General features: G+C 43.2%; 1 protein-coding gene across 1 annotated transcript in view; it reads left to right on the top strand.

Annotated features, from left to right (window-relative positions):
- Window positions 1–11,619: 11,619 nt before the first annotated feature.
- Window positions 11,620–20,293, top strand: part of col27a1a (collagen, type XXVII, alpha 1a) — a 61,982-nt gene continuing 53,308 nt past the window's right edge. Inside the window, exons 1-3 of the mRNA XM_070925077.1 lie at window positions 11,620–11,747; window positions 12,644–12,714; window positions 18,474–19,990. Of these exons, the coding sequence (XP_070781178.1) occupies window positions 11,620–11,747; window positions 12,644–12,714; window positions 18,474–19,990 (1,716 nt within the window). The remainder of the gene's footprint in view (window positions 11,748–12,643; window positions 12,715–18,473; window positions 19,991–20,293) is intronic.

Below are 20,293 nucleotides of genomic sequence, written 5' to 3'. Positions count from 1 at the left end.
CACAGGGCACAAAAATGCTAAACGAGCAGGCAAAGGTTGCCAAATTAACATTTGAAAGTCAGGAAAATACCAGCTTGTCGCAGAACTGCAGACGAGCATCTTTGCAAGGTGGCTTTGTTCTACTTGTTCCCATGCTCTGACTTTTGATTCAATCACTGTTGTTCACATAGCTTTGGTTTTGATGGGAAAATACCTTGTTTTTTATATACGCTCCAAAGTTACAATTTAGGGTCATTAAGTTCAACTAGAGGCATGTTTATGGGATTGGGTGGCTTCTTTAATATTTTTCAAACTACATGGAGGGAGGATCTCGGTGTCAAGATGATGGAAAACGAATGGGAAAATGCACGGAGAAAGGTTTCTCTCACCCAGTACTTTAAAGTGCTCCAAAGTCCCCTTCTAAAAGGATAGATTTATTTATTCCCACCACTATGGGGTGTGTGGCTTGGCTTGGCTCTGTACAGAACTACAGATTCAAAAACTTACAGTATCCAGAAAAATCCCATCTGCCAACCAAACTCTGTAATAATATTTAATAACAGTCAAAGAAAGCTTGTAAAAGGTCTTTTGAAACAGTTTTTAAGAGCAAATGTCAAAAGATGTCAACATGTCAGAATGGTTTGGAATATCACATTAAACTATTGTGATTGGTCAAGAAAGGTTTTGCTAAATGTTACTGACAGTAATAAAACAACTGGAATGTGACAAAGAGCTAAAGAGTTCTGATGGAAAGAGCTTTGAACTTTTTACTGCTTTTAATTGTATACTAACAGTCAATTCTGTTACCAACACATTCCTGTGTGATTCTTTTGGGCTTATATCTTTGAATAAAACATGTCCTTATTTATTTACTCTATTTAAAATAAAGAAGTTCTATCCCTCTGCAATAAGATAACTAAATGTCCTTCAGAATGAAAAGCCTCTTCATACAGAATCCAGCCCTTCGACTGGAGGAATGAACCTGGCCTGAGAAACACAGAATGACAAGCATTTTTCAGTCGCTATTTCTGCTCTTTTACATCATATAAGCCTTCCTATTGCTTGCCAGAGGAAATGAAATGTTTATTATATAGCCCTGAGGGCTTTTGCAGAGAGACTTTTGGTGGACTTAAAGAAAGGATAAGCTTTTCCTCTCTCCCCTCCAAACTTGGCTTCCTCTCGTGGCATATGAGAGGCAGGAGGTGGAGGTAGGGTCACAGAAATAGTAAAGGAGAACCAGCATACGGGAATGAAAGAGCTGGAAAGAGGAGGAAAAGGAGTTAAGATTGGCAGCAAAGTCCGAGTTCTGCCAATCTCCTGCATGGGCCTTGGCCTACGTGCTCCGCTGGATGCTGAGCACAAGGACATCTGCCCAAATAAGCAGCACGTAAAAGCCTCATGACCTCCCCACTTGAAGGCTTTAATTTGGATGGATGGACCCTAAATCTGTTCAATCTCCCTTTTCCTACAGAGGTTTTGATAAATGGAGGCTAAGCTGATAGATTTAGAAATAAATGCATTTAATGGGAGTGAACGAGGAAGGTTTACCTGAGGGCTTGTGTTGCTGCAGGAAACCCAATTTATTTTTCTCAACAGCAGATTTGAAAAAAATACAGTCTTCTTATCTGCTAACCGATGAGATATGCTAGAGATGTCATTAATGGAAAGCCATGTGCTTCAGGCTAAGAGGGGTACAGTAAGCCACATTTTGCTGTGTAAGGACTCCAGGCTCCAAGCTCGGGTCTCTTTAATAAGGAGAAACATTCATCTTGGCCATACCAATGGGGATGGCTTGTGTCACTGTCCGGAAGAGGAAGTTATCTCACTGGTGTGGACAGGACACAGGGTCATATGGCCCCATGACTCGTGTCCATAGGAAAATTCTCCAATTTCCTGCAGTCACTGCGGCCACAGTGAGTCGGATAATATCCCGCTATCAGGACCATCTGAAAGTGATTCCCAGGCACAGCCAGTGGCCTGGAACAGTTTTGCTTTACAGGACAGTTAATGGCAGAAATTCACTCACACACACACACGCACACACACACACATAAAGTTTTTGTGTACAGTGTGGTTTCACACAAAACACACAAACATATGCATGTGCCAATATAGTGTGCACACAAGCTGCAGCATTTACCTGTACTAACCAACCTGGTCTCCAATCCCTGAACTCAGTTCTGCTGAACATTCAGTCAGATATGTATCAAAAGCTCAGCTGGTCACTGTCATTTAAAGGAACAGTTTTTGGGAAACGCTTATTCAAAGATTGAAACCACTTTCATATCTGTACAATATGTTGCGAGCCAAAAGTGTTTGTAGTTGCCCTGAATCATCACACTCAAAGGGGGAGTGAAAAGGCGGTCATCATAGAAGGGGTGAGATGCAATAATCATTTAAATATAGATAATAAATGAAAAGAGCCTTGCTTACTTTCTCAATTCCACACCTGGCAAATTGTCGCATGTTTGTTGGTTTTGGGAGGCTACAGAAATTGTTGGGTTCTAAATAATTGCAGATCTCTTTAAAATCTGCAGCAGCACCTATAGAGGCTACATCAAAGATATATACAGAGCCTCCCTCCTTGTGAAGGGGAAACAGTTCAAGTAGGAAAAAGTATGGTTCTAGCTGGTTATTGGTGGAATCTGGGATAGCAGTGTGTGTGTGTGTGTGTGGAGAGAGGAAGGTGGGAGTGAGGGTAGAGAGGGAAGTAGTGGAGCAGTCGTTTAGAAATCTGAGTGAAAGACCATCTGTTTGGAGGGATCTGGGGGTCTGAGGGAGTGACACTTCCTGACCACTTCTGAATTATGTCAGAATGATGGAGACAGAGGAGCTACAGGGTAAATCAAAAGTTGAGGGGAGCTCTTCCTCAAAATGCCCCCTAATGTTCATAGATGGATATTTTACTCCTAATATTTTATGATTCCCTGGTGGCAGTAATATATCTGTTTCTTTTCTTTTAATATCCCAGTAATATGGGGGAAAAAACATATTGTATTTCTTGCAGGATTTTGTTTTCCTTTCTTTCCATTTGGCTCATGACAGAGAGTGGCTGACGGGGGGTAGTGGGGAGCCATCTCTGGGATGCAGAAACACTGAGCCTGGTGTAGGACCAGGTTCCATGGGGGGAGTGGATACAGCATCATAATGACCAAGCCAAATATTTGTCTAGTCCATATTCTGAGAGCATAATGAAGTCCTTTTACAGAGGGCATCATTGGAATCTGGACACTGATTTTATGCCAGAGAGAGCAGGTTTCACTAGGCCCTGCTGTTTCCACTTAGGCTACCCAGGTCTCTGGTGGCCCAATCCAAATTCAATACAGAGCCTTGTGTCCAGAATAAGAATGAATTGTGGCTCTGTTTGACAGATGATAAGTAGTGAATCGGAAATTGAAGTTGGATTTAATCAGGAGATGAATTGCACACTGAGGTGGGATTTCATTATACTGTGAATTGAATAAAAACTCGCCTGGAATTTAAAAGAGGGGTTTCTTCTACTGTACATGCTGTCAGGGTCAACTGTTTAAGGAGGGAGGAGCTTGAAAGATGGAATTTCACAGCACCCAATCCCGCCAATTTCTCTCTCACATCTAAGACCCTGCATACCTGTGCACACACTTACAGTATGTATATACAGTACATCTTCTATGCCTATACTCACACAGGTGCGGACTAACTTCCTAGTGTGTTGCGCCTTTCTGATGGTGCCAAGTTGGTCCTGTGTCAATATTCTCTCTGACTGCCAAAAAAATGCGTCAGGAATGAAAGGAGGCAAAAGCTATACAGGACCCTTCTGCTCCACTCTTACATATTGCAAGATATTTCTTCTGCAGGCAAATGAACCTTTCCTGCCACTTGTTATTCACAATGTCTTTAAAAGGAAAGTGTCAGGGACTGTATGAAATTATCAGGGGTGGCTGAACATTATGTTTCACTCTTTTTTAAAAAGCAAGGACCTCCCCAGTGTAATTAACATTTTCTTTGGACACTCCCCTTGACTAAGAGTAAAACTACAACACCTTCCCCACAATAGCTCAAAGTGATATACAGTATCGCTATTGAATTAGTACACTTCATTTTGCCATTTAGCTGTCCGGCCCACAACTTTAATGTTTTGGTTCACTCTCACTCTTCGGTGAAAAAGCTAAAAACCCACTGTCCACTACCTGCTCAGCACCAAACAGCAGACAGACGCAGTTAGCAACAAGCTGATGAACATAATGGAGCATTTAAACACTAAAGAGCCAGATTGAGAGTGAATATTAATCTTACATTCATCAGGTGACCAGAAACACGACTCCAAAGAAATGAAAATGTTTCTCTGTTGGATGTGTAAATAAGCAACTGTTAGTTAACAAGTTTACTATATCAAACTAAAAGGTGACATTGTGTTCACAGCTTGTTTCCGCTGCACCCAAGTGGCCAAAAAAATCAGTTATTGCAGGTTTAAGATTGGCGTACTCCAATTTAAACCTTAATATGTTAATGGGATTCGACACACAGCCACCAATAGAAGTGAAATTAAGAATTGCTAAAATTAAAAACATGACAAAATGATGCGTCCTGTTTACCAAATATTCCAGCCATGTCGCTGTCACTTTATATGACACAATTACATTTTTTGGACACAATACATTTTACTGTAGTTCTGTTAAGAACACACACACACACAAATATTTTTTGTACAGTCCCTAAACAGAGAGTTGAGTGTGAAAGGCATTGTGTTACAATTGCAGTAAATGTGCATAATTTTATCACCTTACAACATCTCCACCCTGAGCACAAAAATACAGTAAGAAAATAGCAAACACTGCAGAAATCAATCTAAAGAGTGCATAGTGGGGAAACTCAACTCCATATTTCACACTTCAACAAGTCCAGGTCTGTGTGGTGTTGACACTTTCAATCCAGGGTTGCCAGGTCCTGAGAGCCTGCCCCCAAAAGAGCTTGTCTCCCCCAGCAGGTTATTCTGGTGTTATTATGAGAACTCAACATGCTCATTATGGTTGTGGCACTGCTTTCGGGGTGGCTGTCTACTCTTGTGTGCCAGCACTGGAAATGCTTGTGGTGAAGGAATGACAGACGAGAGGGAGAGACAGAGATTGAGGAGATAGGGAAGTCAGCGTAGAGTAGGGTGTGACAGATACAACGGAAAAGAGAAGAGAAATAGAAATAGAAGTAGAAAGAACCAAACATGGAACTGAGTGTGACAAAAATCACGGCAGACAGGAGTTTGTTTGACCACTTTCCACCTCCCAGTGCATCACCAAACCATCCAGGAAGGAGACAGAACCAGGAACACAAACAAGTGGACAGAACCACCTGTAAAGGAAAGACACAACCCACAGAGTTACTCCACATACACACACATGCACATGTGCATTCACACACTGGCACACACACACACATTCCTTGTATGAACAGTCTTCTTGTGTGCAGTGGAGCTGAGAGAGACAGCACTGTCTGGTTCACCGCCACCACCTCCATAACCTCTGCCACTGCCCAGCGTGAAAACACACCTACACAGAGGGGACTGTCTTTACAACCTATTTATTTGTTGGGTGACATGAGGTTATTTTATGTCCACACGTGCTCTGGAAACACCACTGTTTACGTTACTTAGTTAGCATCTTTCCTTGGGTGTTTTAAATTGTCAAAATTACACAGATATGTTTAATAAAAACCTCTTAATTTTTTCAGAATTTCAGGCATTTTTACTACTTAAAGTCGCCTGGAAACAATTCTCAACATGCTACTTATGTAAAACAGCTGTGACATCCAGATAAATATAAACCTTGAGAAACATGTGAACACCCAACCGAGCCCAGCGCCCAGTTTTCTTAGCTTTTAGTCTGCTTAACACTGTATTGGTTGTTTATGCGTATGTACAGTACACAGCTAACTGTAAACACTGATATCCAAACAGCCTGTGTTGCTGTTACTCTTGCCGTGCATCAAAGAACCGTCTTGTGTCCTCACTAGGCCCAGGCTGCAATTTAGGCTCAAGGCGTGGCCCAGCACCCATTGGGCTGTGTCCGCCCTGCGTACCAGTAATGACCCCTTCCCTATGGGGAGCGTTTGATCTGGGCTGCCTGTGTGCTTCAGCAGGGCCTATTTCTGGAGCATGGGGGGGATAAAGGGAGCTTTCAGACTTGGTGCCAATGACCATAATTAAGCAGCTTTAAGGGGTGGCAGTGAGCGCGCTAGCAAGCGCAGAGTTTGTAATTTGGAAGAAAAGGGGGCAGAGTTGCTGTGGCTCATTGGAAGTACATGGGAGGGTCGGGTGGCACCAAGCACTGAAACACAAGGGACAGAGTGTGTGAAGGGGATTGTAAAGAGGATGTTAATGACTTGCGTCCATTAGCACCCACCCCTGGGGCCGGCTGACCAACGGCCTTAGGCTGAAATGCAGAGAGACCGCCATATCTGACGCACGCAGTCAGTCCCGCCCCAACAGAGTGTCATTCAAGGCGACCTTTCAGGGCTTGAGGCCTCTGGCCCTTCGGCTCAAAGGGCGAGCGCTAATGGACCCAAGTCACTAACATCCTTATTCTGCAGCCTCCTCAGCTAGTTGTTTGTCCACTGATGTCGATGTTGATGCTGCGGGCAGCGTTCATCTGAACAAACATTTTGCAGTAAAACCAATTCATAGAATGTTTGGTTTTTAGTGAGTTTAAGGTGGTGCTTAGGCGATAAGATCCTCCTATCTCAGGAATCTCCCACTTATCCACTTCAAATTGATTTAATTGCAATCAAAGCAAGATTGCTAAAAAATGATTAGTCTTTATTTAGAAAATAATCTAAGGGATGAAGGGCTGAGGTCCAAGCAGGTGTGTTTTTCCAAGAAATGCCCAAGGCAATTAGTTTAGCTGATGTGGGAGTTGTTAGTAGTAGTTGTCTGGAGAAACAATGTTCCCGTTACTCTGGATAATCCACAGACTTTGCTGTGAGCAGTTTTCATCTGAACTACATTAATCTTAGGAAATAGTCCTCATAAAAACTGTTCCCACTCAGCACACATTTTCTAAGCAACACAAAAATGTCTTATCACCCTGTTAAGCACACACATTCATGAAACACCTCAAACAGATGTCAGGTGGTAATTATTGCCTCTTGTGGCTGTGTGGTGGTCTTTGGGCCTTATCCTGCACCAGGCCGTGACCCCTCTTACGGTAATGGGAGCTGATCCAGGTGCTGCTCCCCCTCCATTAACACATCTCCAACACAATGGGAAGACTGATGTCAACGCTGACTTCTCACATAGGGAAATGTTGCAAAATATCTGCATGAACTGGTGTGTGACAAAACAAGAGAGAGGTCTTTCCAGAAAATGAGTAACTTCAATATCTTACACATAACTATGAGAAACTATTTGAAATGGGTTTCTCATATCTTGTTGATCCCTCTCATTTTTGACCATTTTTACCCCGAGGAGCGATGAGACACACTTTCACAGTGAAGTAATTAAGTTCTCCTTTGCTGGTTCTCACAAGTTCTCACACACCATTTCATCTCCAAAGTGGCTTGAATGACTCAAGGCTATCATAAGTTATTTGCAATTACCCAAACGATTCCACACATCGAGGGATAATAAGGTGGGCACATAAAGGAGAGTCTCTGGAGGAGCTGTAGGCGTCCCTGTTCGGCAGCTTCGGCCTGTGAAGCGCTGCCCACCGTGTGTCACCGTGGTTCATTCATATGGTCTGCCGGTGCATGGGGCTTTGGGTAAGATCCATGTGGCCACCCCCTGGAGAAGGCGTGTAGTTGCTCGATGCAACCGCTGGGTTTGTAACTTGACACCTGGCGGTGCGGTGCATTTGCCATCGCTTTACCCACAGAAAGCCTATTTAAAAAGGAAAGGGATGAGTCCAACGCTCCTGACTCCGTAACCCCCCTCCAAAAGAACCCAGCTTTCTCTCTCCGGCTGCGCGTCCTTCAATCTGGATCGGCATAAATGAATGAAACACAGGGGAATATCGACAGACAATCGCACAGGAAAACTCTCTGTCAAACCAGCCTGCCAGAAGGAATTTATGTCGGGCTTGACAGGCAAATCAACATGAGTTTTTTCCTCTGGAACTTCATCTCAAGCTTGTCAAATGTGTAAAACGGCGACCGGTGTCTTCTGCCCCCCTTGCAAAGGAGTCACTCTGTGATTAACGGTCAGGTTTTTGACTGCCAGGACAAATGAATACAAATGAATTTAGGCACCCGAAGGAGAGATTGCAGAACCTCTCATCTAGACACAAAGTAAGTACCATTTATTTTCATTGATTGGATTGTGTCTGTGTGCACTGATGAGAGGGTGTTGGAAGGAGCTGAGGTGAGACGGATCACTGGGCTGAGTTGCGATTTAAAGAGCTGTTTGCCTCCATGTGCGTACCTGTGATGTGCCGGCTGGCTGTGGTCCAGCTCACCATGCAGGAGTGGTGTCCTCTGGGGACTGTTGAGGCTCTGTATGGGGTCTGTGTGGACCATGGGGGTCATTTGTCATGTGTATGACATTTACCATAACTTTGCCAAAATGAGTTAATTTGTCCAAATGTCTGTTTCCCCTGTTTTTTCCCCCCTATTTTTATTTTCATGAAAATGGACAAAAAAGACCCAGAATACAGGCTACATTTAATACCCCCCCATCTGTGTATGTTTGTGCAAGAGTGAGTGTGATTGCTCAAAGACAAATAGTTAATCTGAGTGTTTGAACGTTTTTTGTGGCAATGGATGCATGCAGGAACTTTGCCATATAGTGTTTACTAAACTGACTCATCTGATAGAGCAAGTGAAACAGGCAATTATCCAGACCTATAAAGTTTAATGAGAGGCTCGTCAGCATCCACTGGAGCGTTTGCTAGATGTTGTTAGGATGCTTTCAATGTTTTCCCTTTTACGCATTCAGAGTCCACAGCCAGATTTACGCAGGGTGGTTAAAAGGTGGACGAGATACTCAACTTTAAAGAAAATGCTGTTGCAGTTAGCTCAAACTATGGCATCAGCTTTTGCAGTTGTTTCCCGAGAACAGCCACTCATCAATGCATTTAAGAAAACATCCGCAACATAAAGTGCAGATGTTTTATGCATGTGTTTACGGCACAGACTTTCACAGACAGTGAAAATCACATCGGGCTGTTGTAATTAATAGACCGAGATATTTGGTCTTGGCTTCAGTGTTGACTTTTTTTTTAGAGAGTTCCCTGCAGCATCCAGCAGTTTCACAATTCACGTTGAAAAGTCCAGAATTCATTCATTTAGGCAGTCATTCATTTATACATACATGCGTCATTCTTACCTAGATTGATATTTGGTTTAACTGCGCAGTGAACATCTGGTTTAGTTAATGGATCAGTGGTGAGATAGAGGGGGATGCAGTCATCCAGGGAGTAGGAAAGTCCGGAGATTTGACCCACCGTCCTCTAGTTTTTCATTTAAAACAAGTTGGCCAAATGGCGTCAGCTGTATTTGTCACACCTGCCTGGATGTTTTTGCAGAAACTGTCACTCGTTAAGGAAAAATAAAAGTTGGCTATCGGAGGTTTCCATCCTCACATTTAGTGGCGCAACTACATCATTTATTCAAGATGTGCATGGATTGCACGGATTGCGATGTGGTACAGACAGTCTACCTGCGAGGTGTTAGCTGCATCCTCCACCACATGTCCACATGGTGTCGCCCTTTATGTCCCACTCCTGGCTTTTCACGTGCCATTATTCTTCGGCGATGTATTTTGACATATAGAGCGACGTTTTTAAAATGTAACGTAGAGCCACACACAGGCTCTCTGAGTTAATCACTCTAACTTGTATAATTATTTTTAGTAGCCACTAAATCCCAGTAGACCAGGGTATCACGGTGACTCACATACTGTTTTATGCTTCATCTGCTCCTAGGCATAATAATAGTTGGAACAAGACTTATCAAATGTAAGTCAGGAAATCACAGTCTGAAGTGGGAGATTACATGACTGCAGAGAGAACAGATGATGGACACACAATTATACTGCCAGTCTTATGAGATGTCAGTTACAGCCTCTTCTTCCTCATCAGCCTCTGTTAGTGTCAGCTCATCCATAGGAATTTTCCACTGTGTGTGTGTGTGTGTGCGTGTGTGTGTGTGTGTGTGTGTGTGTGTGTTCTCAGCGGACAGGATGGTCTTTGGGAAATCCTTTCAGGCAATCATTGAGTAGTCCAAACTTGTGAAAAGAAACCAAAGCTATACTGGCTTCTCAGTGTGTTTTTCTCTCAACCTTTGACTGGTTTGTGGCCTACAGACGGGCTGCTGTTTGAGAGTGTGTGGGGAGGGGTGGTGGTGGTTATGGGGGTCGCGAGGTTAGAATCAGAGTTTAGACATTAGGAAAAGAGATAAAGACAATGAAAAAAATACAGCAGGGAAGGACAACGTTTTCTTTGAGGAAATATGAGAGAATATGCAGATTGTAGAGTGACTGAATGTCTTTGCCACTTAGGGACATTTTGCAAACATTGTAAGCCACATCCAGCTACTCTGACTCACTCTCTCCATCAGCTTATTGCTCAGTCGCAATGCTTTTTTTTTTATCACTATGTATCTGTCTATCCACTATTTTCTTTTTCCATTAAATGTCTTGGCTTTTTGATAACAAAGGAGATGTGTGTTGCTAATCACAGTTAAGATCAGCTGAAGTTCAATGAGTAAGGGAAACATGGTGTCAGCAGTACTTCTGTCTTTGAAATGAGAGTTCAGTGGCTCACAGCACAACATATAGGTTAGTCCGCCTGGTTTAATGGATGACTCAAGAGGAGGTATTGTTCATCGGGCCTCTATTTTGTCCACTCAGCTCGGCGGAGCATTCCCCCAGGGAGCCATGTCATAGCTCACTGTTGCGGTATGAAAACAACACCAGACAGGGTCAGAGTACAGATGTCAGCCCCACTGATTTAAATGTCAGCCGTACACAAATCCGCCTTCAACCTCTCCGCAGAAGAAAAATCCCAACCTGTCACTGAACACTTCAGAAAGCACCCTAATGAAAATCTAAACAAGCTACTGAGGGCTTTTAATTTGAAAAACCAAAGAAAACAACGCTGTTTCCCAGGAAACTTGGTCCAGTTTGCACAGATGTAAACAGCCTGAGGGACAGAAGGAGAGTCGTTTTTTTGCTGCAGTAAAAAATCTCAGCATTCATGACTCATTTTCAGAAAGCTGATCTCTCCTCAGCTGATAAGACACTGAATGAGACTGTAACCAGCTGGGAGTCTGGGAGACACACAGAGTAACCACCGCCAGCTGTGTGTGGGGTTGATCGTGATGAAGCTTTATTAGCAACTAGGAACTGGGAGAGAGGCAGACATAGACGCCTCAAACACACATGTAAGCACACACACTCACTTAGATATGTACACACACTGTGATTATAATCATTCAGGCCAGCGGGGGAGGCAGCCACTGGTTAGTGCGGAGGTTGCTTGCAGAAATATTTCTAAAGAGAGACAGACACATCTTTGCCTGGAATAGTGCAGGTAAATATGTTTATGCGACATTTACCGTCTTTCCCATATTTATGTATTTGGAGTCGTCTGTCCACGCCCCCGTCTGCTTGCCTCTCTCCGGCCCTCCAGCCACAGCTGCTATACACATTTCCTCCTCCAATGTGTGTGTGTGACCATGTGTGTCTGGATGACCTCCAGCGGTAAACAGTGGCTCCCCTGCCTGTCACCAGATCCCATTCCCCCACTGAGCTCTCAGTCCACTTGCCAATCAGTCTCCTCAGCTCTGCTGCACACCTGGATGCGGTGAGGGTGTTGAGAGAGTTGAGTTTCGTTTTTGTTTGTGTGTGTGTGTGTGTGTGTGTGTGTGTGTGTGCGTACACATGTTGTTTTTGGAAGGAGAGTTGATGGATAAGTCTACTGTAGTATTTCTGTCTTACAGACCACAACTTGAAGCTGTGTGCGTGTGTGTGTGTTTTGGAGAGAGGTGCTCTTCTTTGCTCTGAGTGCTTTTGCAGAATCCGGTTCCCATTTGCTATTCACAAGTTATCAGTCGCTAAAATGCAAAGCATATGGATTTGTTTGAATGTGTGTTTTGGTGTGATGTAAAAACAATGATTACAGATTACAGATATTAGCCTATCCTTTCATGGTTCTTAGAATATAAATCGTAATTGTAATCTTGGCTGTTTCAAGATTTTGTGTCTATTAAGACACATACCATATATTTCCTAATGACAGCTATTTTGTCTTAATTAAAGCATACTTTCAGATGTTTAAGATATTATCTTCATATATCTGTTAAGAGCATTAATAAGGACAACTTTTGCGTTGCCAGGTTGTGAAAAATCCCTTCAGTTTGTTGGACATTTTGACCACCTGTTTGGCCAAAACCATTTATAGACAACTTATTAACATTTAATGATTAATAAATAAAATCTATACCAACAGATTTGATGGGTTATTAAAAAATGAGAAGCTCATTAACCTTTATTAATGGATTACCAACATTTATAACTGTATTATTACCAAATAGAAAAACACCAGCCATTAGGATTTTTAACAACCTGGCAACCCAAAATCTATTCTTATGAATGGCTTGTAAATAAAGCATTAATAATGATTTGATTTATTATTTAAAGCATGTATCAGTGTTGTGTGACTGCTGCCTCTTTCTAACATCCTCTCTTCTCTTTCCCCAGGAGAGCCCTATTGCTCTGTACAGTTTTATATTGTACTTGTTACCTGGGACTTACGCAAGTACACTCTGAAGGTAAGACACAACTTAACGTCACCTCCACTTCTCTCAATTCTGTCACGTCACTTTCTCACCTCTTTCTTCTTCACTGAAATATATTTTACCAGTGGAAAAAACTGTGAAAGTTATTGGAGCACTGGGAGGATTTGGGAGTTATTCTTTGCCTGTTTGGTCATTTTCCAAGCACGTAAACACATTGCTATGAGAATTGGGCCAATCGTTGCCATGACGACAAGTGTTGAGTAAGCTGTGTTAAGCAAGGGAGTGATCACATCATAGATTCAAAGCTGACCATTATAGAGAAGAATTTACTCTCAAAACACTCCTGAAATGACAATGTGAAAACAATGTGACAATGTGAAAGGAGTCACTCTTATTGACAGAGAATTGTCACCTGGATCTGCAGCTCCCTTCAGCTTTACAGAGCTTTATAAGTTCAGGTCATTTTTTAGCCGCCCGGTCTGCAACTTTACTGTTTTGGCAGGCAGCTGTTTTCAGCGAAAAAGTTCTAAAAATCTACTGCACCCTACCTGCTCAGCACCAAACGACAGACAGACATAGTTAGTGACCAGATGGTGAACATAGTGGAGCATGTAGCAGCTAAAGTGCCAGATATTTGCCTCAGGAGTTGGTAGAGACCAAACACAGAGCTAAAAGAGAGTGAATAGTGGACTTCTCCAGGTGGCCAGAAGCACGTCTCCCAATGAGTGATAATGTTGCTCTGTAACTGCTGGATGTGTAAATTAGCAACCATTTGCCATATCAACTTAAAAGGTGATGATTGAAGTCAATGTTTCTGCTGCCCCCCAGTGGGCAAAAGGCTATTGCAGGTTTAATTAAGAAGGTACAGGGTAGGTCAGGTAATAAAGCAAACATAAAATACAATCTGATCTCTTGTGCAACAGTGAGTGTGTTTCACTGTCCACTGACAGTTGCCAGATTGGGCATTTTCCTGCCAGATTGTTTTTTTTATGTGATTGGTCAGGTAAAAAATAGTTTTGGGCAGCTTGTGATCCTTTGAGCTGCCATTTGGTACCGTGGCTGGTGAAAAGTTATAGATACAGTCCAGCGAATTGGCTCCTTCTCTTCCCTAGTTATTATGATTAAGACTGACAAAGAGTTCAATAGGCCCAACTCGCAGAATCCATCAGTTTGGCTATAATCCTGTCAATAGTTTCTGCAGTGATACACTTTTCTTTTCTGAAGTAGATAGAAAAAGGCACTTCTTCAGTCACAATTGGACTGACTCCTAGAGTAGCGCTGCTCATAGAGATGCTCTCACAGGGATCCAGACAGGCCAGAGCTGGAAATGAGAATCTTCTTGATCCTTTCCCTTCTCAACCATGATGGATCCTCTTGAGAGCTGAGGTTGTCGCCTATTTTTTAGGTAAACTCCACTGATTCTACACATCAAAGTCTATTTATGTATACTCTTTGGGAGTATACATACTTGCATATATGAAAAAAGTTGTATAAAGCTTTTTGTGGCTTTGATGACAATTTGATGAAGAATCTGGGGGTTTGGAGTTAGAATGAAAGAGTTTACAAGGCCTCTGTAGCCCACTGATCATCTCTGCTTGAGGCTAGCAAAACACCTGAATCTCTGACACAACTGTCAGTGGTCAAGTTGCATCGTGGGTAATATAGGCACTAGGTTTTGAAAAGGAGGAAGAATGAATGGAATACAAAAATGGTGCATTGATTTTGATCCTTTTCGTTAAACTGTCCAAGCTCGATGGAGTATATTTCCTGTGCCAGTTTCTGAAAAAATAACAGTGGCTGTGCTCTCTACACTACCGTCACTACCATGCACAGTGGGTATCAGGGAGAATCCAATGTTAAGGCCAAACGACCCTGTTAAGAAGCAGTGGATGCCACAGGATCACTCTCAGGGCCCTCTGCAAACAGCTGGCTCAGTGCTGACCAAATGCGTGTCAGATTCCTTTTTGGAGCACTAAACCAATGAGTTGCAGATTCTATCTCAAGATCATTTTATTTGGGAAAATGGTCAGTTTTCTGGGTAGCTTTTATGCTATTCATAAAAGCATAAAGAAAGCATAAGAAAATGCAAATCGGGGGATATTTGGGGGGGGGCCATGGCTCTCAATTTACTCGTATACCACATAACCGCAACATCCATGGTTCGATTCCTGCTGAGGACCTTTGCTGCATGTCATACCACCGTCAACTGTCAAATAAAGGCACAAATGCCCAAAGAAATGAATGGGGCATCTGGCGTAGTGGTTAAGTTACATACCATATTACCACAATGTCCCCAGTTTGATTCCGGCCAGGGACCTTTGTTGCATGTCATACACTTCTACATCTCTCACAGCATCCCCATCTGTATCTCTACAGCCACTATCAAATAAAGGCAAAATGCCAAAAAAATGTTGTTCCTTATTCAAATAATGAATCATAAACCTTGATTCCAAATCTAATATTGTGGGAAAACATGCAATGTATTGCTGTGGGGATGATTTTTCCGCTCAGAGATATCATAAATGGCTCACTGTAGAGTAGCGTACGCCAGCCAAAGATTGATCTTTCGAGTGTGTTCGAATGAATCGGTGACTTCACCCTCTACAAGGGATAACATTACAGAGTGAAGAGCCTTGGACTTTCTCTCTGTCCTACTTGAGTGACTTGGCACAGAGCAAGGCTATGAACTCCAGCCATGTGTTAAACACAAGTCTGTCTGTGTGTGTGTGCATTCACATCCATACAGTATGCTGTGTTATTTAAAACCACATGGATAATGTATGCCCCAGTAATAGTGCAAGTGGTATTTAAATAAAGAAGTTTGGAGACAGGAGTATATGTACAGAACAGATACATGTAATGCACCCCCTGCCACGCTGCCAAGTCTTGTTGTCCTTTACTGCAGAAGAGACCACACAGTGTAGATGGGTATACACTATACTCCCATGTAGGTCTTATTTCCTCAGGCTATTTTATAAAGCCCTAATGTTTTGAGGCACTGGAAAGTCTTACAGCCCTATATAGAACATGGAAGGACCGCCTATATAGGAGAGGCATGTCTACATTTGCCTTACTTTGACTTTCACTGTGCAGATACATTGTTTAAGATGTGATTGACTACAATATTGTATGAAATCAGATTAAGAATGTGTTAAAACCTGGTATGCATCAATAGCACTCAGTAATTCCAGACTAGACAGATTAGTTTCAGTGAAGTTTTTGTTTGACATCATACATGTGAAACTCTTTCCACAAAAAACATGCTGCTTCCTCCCTCAGGTCTAATTCCTTGATAACTACCAGTATTACTGCTGATCAAATTCCCACTCTTAACTTTTTTTTTAAACTTTCCGTGCAATTATATATTTCCAAAGTCTAGGGGCCCCGTCAGTAGTCTAATGAAGCAAGCCTCGTATTATAGAAAGACAAACATCTCATTGAAGTCCTTGCTCTCTATGGCTTACCAGTACAGCAACTGTTAGGACATCCCATCTGTCTTTCCCCTCATCTTTCCCACTATCTGTCATCTCATCAACATTGCTTGCCCACTTTTCTATCTTTTCACAAGCAGTTCTTCTGTGCACATGTCCCCATTAGACAAGGCCCAGTGACCACAGGTCAGAGTGAGCCCAGAGACAATAAAGATGTTGAGGGGCCTGGGTCTGAGATCACAGGTCATGTAGAGAATGAGCGCCGGGACCACTGAGAGTGAAACGCTGAACAGAGACTCAAAGTTGGCTGAAAGGCTGGAAACTGTATTCTGCCTCCAGGCAGGGAGATGCTGCACTCACTTGTGGTGACTGTGGTCATGTTCTGGATTTCCAAACTGACTCTATTGATGAGGAGGACAGAGAGGTGAAGGGAAAAGGGCAAGGTTGTCTGATGATGCCGATGTCCTTTGGCTCATTAATCCCCTATAGCCTTAAAACAAAGAGGCCATGCCTTGATAACAGTCATGCACATGTACTTCAACATACAGTACAGCAAGCATTCAGATGTGCTAATTGGTGTGGAAGTTACATAATTTTGCCACAAAATGTACATTTAGAACCTGAACTCGGTCCCTTGTGCCTCAAAATTCACAAACACATATTGTTAGCTTTATACAGTCTCTCTTTCCCTTGTAGGGGAGTGTGTTGGCCCATTGGTTACTAAGAGTGGATTAGGTCCTTTAGCCTGATTGTGCGTTCCTGGTACTGGCTGCTTTTGGCCTTGACTGAGCTCCCTTCACAATTACCTCCACCAACCGACAAAGTGTTGTCTTGCTCTGTGCCTCACACGACCATGGGGATGAAGTTACTGGCAATGGAGTCCTTACAAAGAATATGGTGATATGGTGAAGGATTTAATTTATTTCCTGCATCATTTTTTCACTGTTGCATGGGGAATTGGATTTTAATGAATTTATGTAACTTAACTATCAATAGAAAAAAGCACAAGTGTAAGTTCTCCATTAAAGGAATATTCATGTAAACCAAAAAACCTCAAATTGCAGAGCCTGATAGCATGGCACTTCCTAGAACCAACGAACAAAGACAGGAGGACAAAATTAGGTAAAGATCATACATTTGGAACCAAAGGGCTTTGGTTTGGCTTTGAAACCTCATATGGGTTTTATGTGTCCCTTTGGAGCTGTTAAAATATGGTCACATTAGGCTTACATTTTGGGGTGAGCAGCTGCTTTAAGAATTTGAAGGGCTGTATAGCCACAAACATGCTACATTCTCAGGCCATTTGTTGTGGGTATGCTTAAAGCTGTCATGGTCGAAGCGATGCCACAACTCGCCATGTTGGAGAGAAGCATGAGGCTGCAAACCACTGACATTTGAATCAAAGGCCACCATAGCACCTCTGTGCAGCATCTACCACTCATAGAGCCTGAACTGACCAACCAAGGTCGCTCCCTACTCCCCTATCATCAGTTTTATGTCTGTCTGGACCTATACATAGTCATTTCTTTTGGCCTAAAGTTGCACTAAACAGCCTACAGAAGCAGTTTAGTGGCCGAGTTTATTATTCTTTGTATTTAATTGGTTCAGCCATCTCTTAACCCTGCAGTGCTCCATTACTTTGTGAACTGTGTTGGCTGAAAGATCAGGAAGTTATTGGAAAATAGGTTCAAAAGTCCAGGATGTCCTATTAATAATTTTAAGATGTCAAGTTTCCAGTTTCCCTCTAATTCATATATGCTAACTGTTGATGTGCATGTGTGCAATTGTTGTCATGAGTGTTATCACATCAACAAAACTGGGACTAGTTATTCTGTCCATTTCCCCCGGAGTTTCACTCCCATTTAGCATGGATGAGTGTTGTGCTTAGGGGACAGCACAGGGCACATACAATAGCAAAAGTTTCAGTCCAGATGCTCAGTGGGAAACTCATTGCTCTCATGTGTCCTTACAATTGTCCTGTTGTTGTCCTTGTGTGATGTTTGAATTTTTTTAATACTAAATTTCCCCTAGGTATATATGTATATAGCCATTTTTCTTTTTCACAGAGGCAAATGTAAGAGGATGTACCTTGTTCTTGGTTATGGCAGGAAATATTATCATCTCTAACTAGGTTACAGAACATATATAAACTTGTGAGGTATGAAAAGAATGATCAAGGATCAACAAAACAGATGTTATCAGAAGGATAATGTGAAGTCTTCACACTTAAAATAAATCTTAATATATACTTAAGAGGGTACATAAAAATAGGCTTTCATTTTCACTTTTGTCTAACTGCACTGATGTGTAACCTTCACAAACAAGCCTGTCATAATTAACACCACTCTCCCTTCTATCCAGATGTGGACATACTCCAAAAGTTGGGGCTCAAGGGAGAGAAGCCGTCGCGCTCGGTGCCAGCAGGAGTCATTCCATTCAAATCGGGGATCATCCTCAACCAGCGGGCGCACATTGAAACTCCATTGCGCTCAGTTTTCCCAGCGGCCATCTGGCCCAACTTGGCACTGGTCGTGAGTGTTCGCTCACACCGTGTCAACAGTGCTTTCCTCTTCACCCTGCTCTCAGGCCGCAGGAAGCTCCTTCTCGGTCTGCAGCTTGCACCGGGCAATCTGGTCCTACACACGGGACCAAACACCTCGGTGGCATTGCCCTATGAGCCCCATGATGGTCAGTGGCACCAGCTGGCAGTGGGAATTAATGGACAGAGAGTGACTCTATATGCCTCCTGCGGAGAGCAGAGTGTTCATGCAGACTTTGGGTGGGACAGTGAGGAGGGACTGGCTCCAGAGCTCCAGGGCTCCTTCCTGCTGGGGCGGACAAGCCAGCAACAAGCCTCTGCACACTTTGAAGGAGCCATCTGCCAGTTTGACCTGGTCCCTTCTGCACAGGCAGCTCACAACTACTGCAGGTACATTAAGAAACAGTGCAGGGAAGCGGACACATACAGGCCTAACCTTCCTCCCTTGTTGCCTATCCTACCACGAGAAACAAACATCACAGCTACCGCTGCTACCCCTAAACACAGTGGCCTGGAAACAGCCAGGAAGCCCACGAGGCTGAGCCTTGCTAGGAGTGTTGCCGCTGCTGCCTCGGCTGTAAGACATGTGGCCCGCACCCAAACAATAAAGCCCAACCCTGGGACCATTTCTACACCCCTGCTGGGAACAGTGATGCCAGTCACAGTCCAGCTTGGTTTGGCCTCCCCACCTCCCAAGGCCAGGACTGAAACTGTCACAGCACCACTCAGGATAAGAGCACCCCCGACAAAACCACCAAACCCAAGACCCTCCACCTCTAAAGCTTCAAATCAGAAACCCTCCAAATCCACTCCCACAAATCCCACTCCTCATAACAGCTCCAAAAAGACAATTGCAGGATCCGACAACAAGAAGAAACCTACTATTCCAGCCACTACCAGCACCAAACCCTCCAAGATAAAGCCTGACTCTGACTTATCAGACCATGGTGCAGTCCCAAAGAAACCCCAGCCCACCACAGCCAAGAAAACATCTCCCAAGGCTAAAGTTACGCCATCCAAAGCCACTCCGTCCACACCCAAAGCAAATTCTGTCAAAGTTGTCCCTTCTAAACCAGCAATATCCAAAGTCAACCCCTCAAAATCAACAATCTCCAAAACTGCAACTGCTAAAACCTCCAAGCCAGTCTCCAAACAGGTCATTAAGCCAACAAAGCAAGCCAAAACCACCCAGGCTCCAGTCACCCCGAGACCAACCAGACCTTTGTACAACCCAGTAACACCACCTGCTACTGATGGCTTCCAGAGCTGGGAGGTACCACCTACTCAGTTCTCCCTGCTGGATGGACCTATAGGACAGAAAGGAGAAGCAGGCCCATCGGTAAGCACCTCTGGTCTGTTGGGTTGGTTTGTGAGTGCGTGTGTGTGTGTGTGTGTGTGTGTGTGTGTGTGTGTGTGAGTGTCAAAAAGGCAAAGTAAGTAAATTACAACATATGCATATATGTGCTTGAGCACTCTTTTTTGACTTGGATCAAGGGCTGGCTGACCCTACATGTTTTAAAGATGTAAGGTGCCTGATGGACTGTTGGGGAACACAGAACTATAGAAGTATAAAAGGGGCCCAGGCTATGGATGACTATAGAAAAAAGCAGGAATATAAAAGAGCATAATAAAACCGCAGACA

The sequence above is a fragment of the Enoplosus armatus genome, chromosome 18 (assembly GCF_043641665.1).
Source record: "Enoplosus armatus isolate fEnoArm2 chromosome 18, fEnoArm2.hap1, whole genome shotgun sequence".
Taxonomy (NCBI): Eukaryota; Metazoa; Chordata; class Actinopteri; order Centrarchiformes; family Enoplosidae; genus Enoplosus; species Enoplosus armatus.
This window is presented reverse-complemented; position numbering and strand designations above follow the sequence as displayed.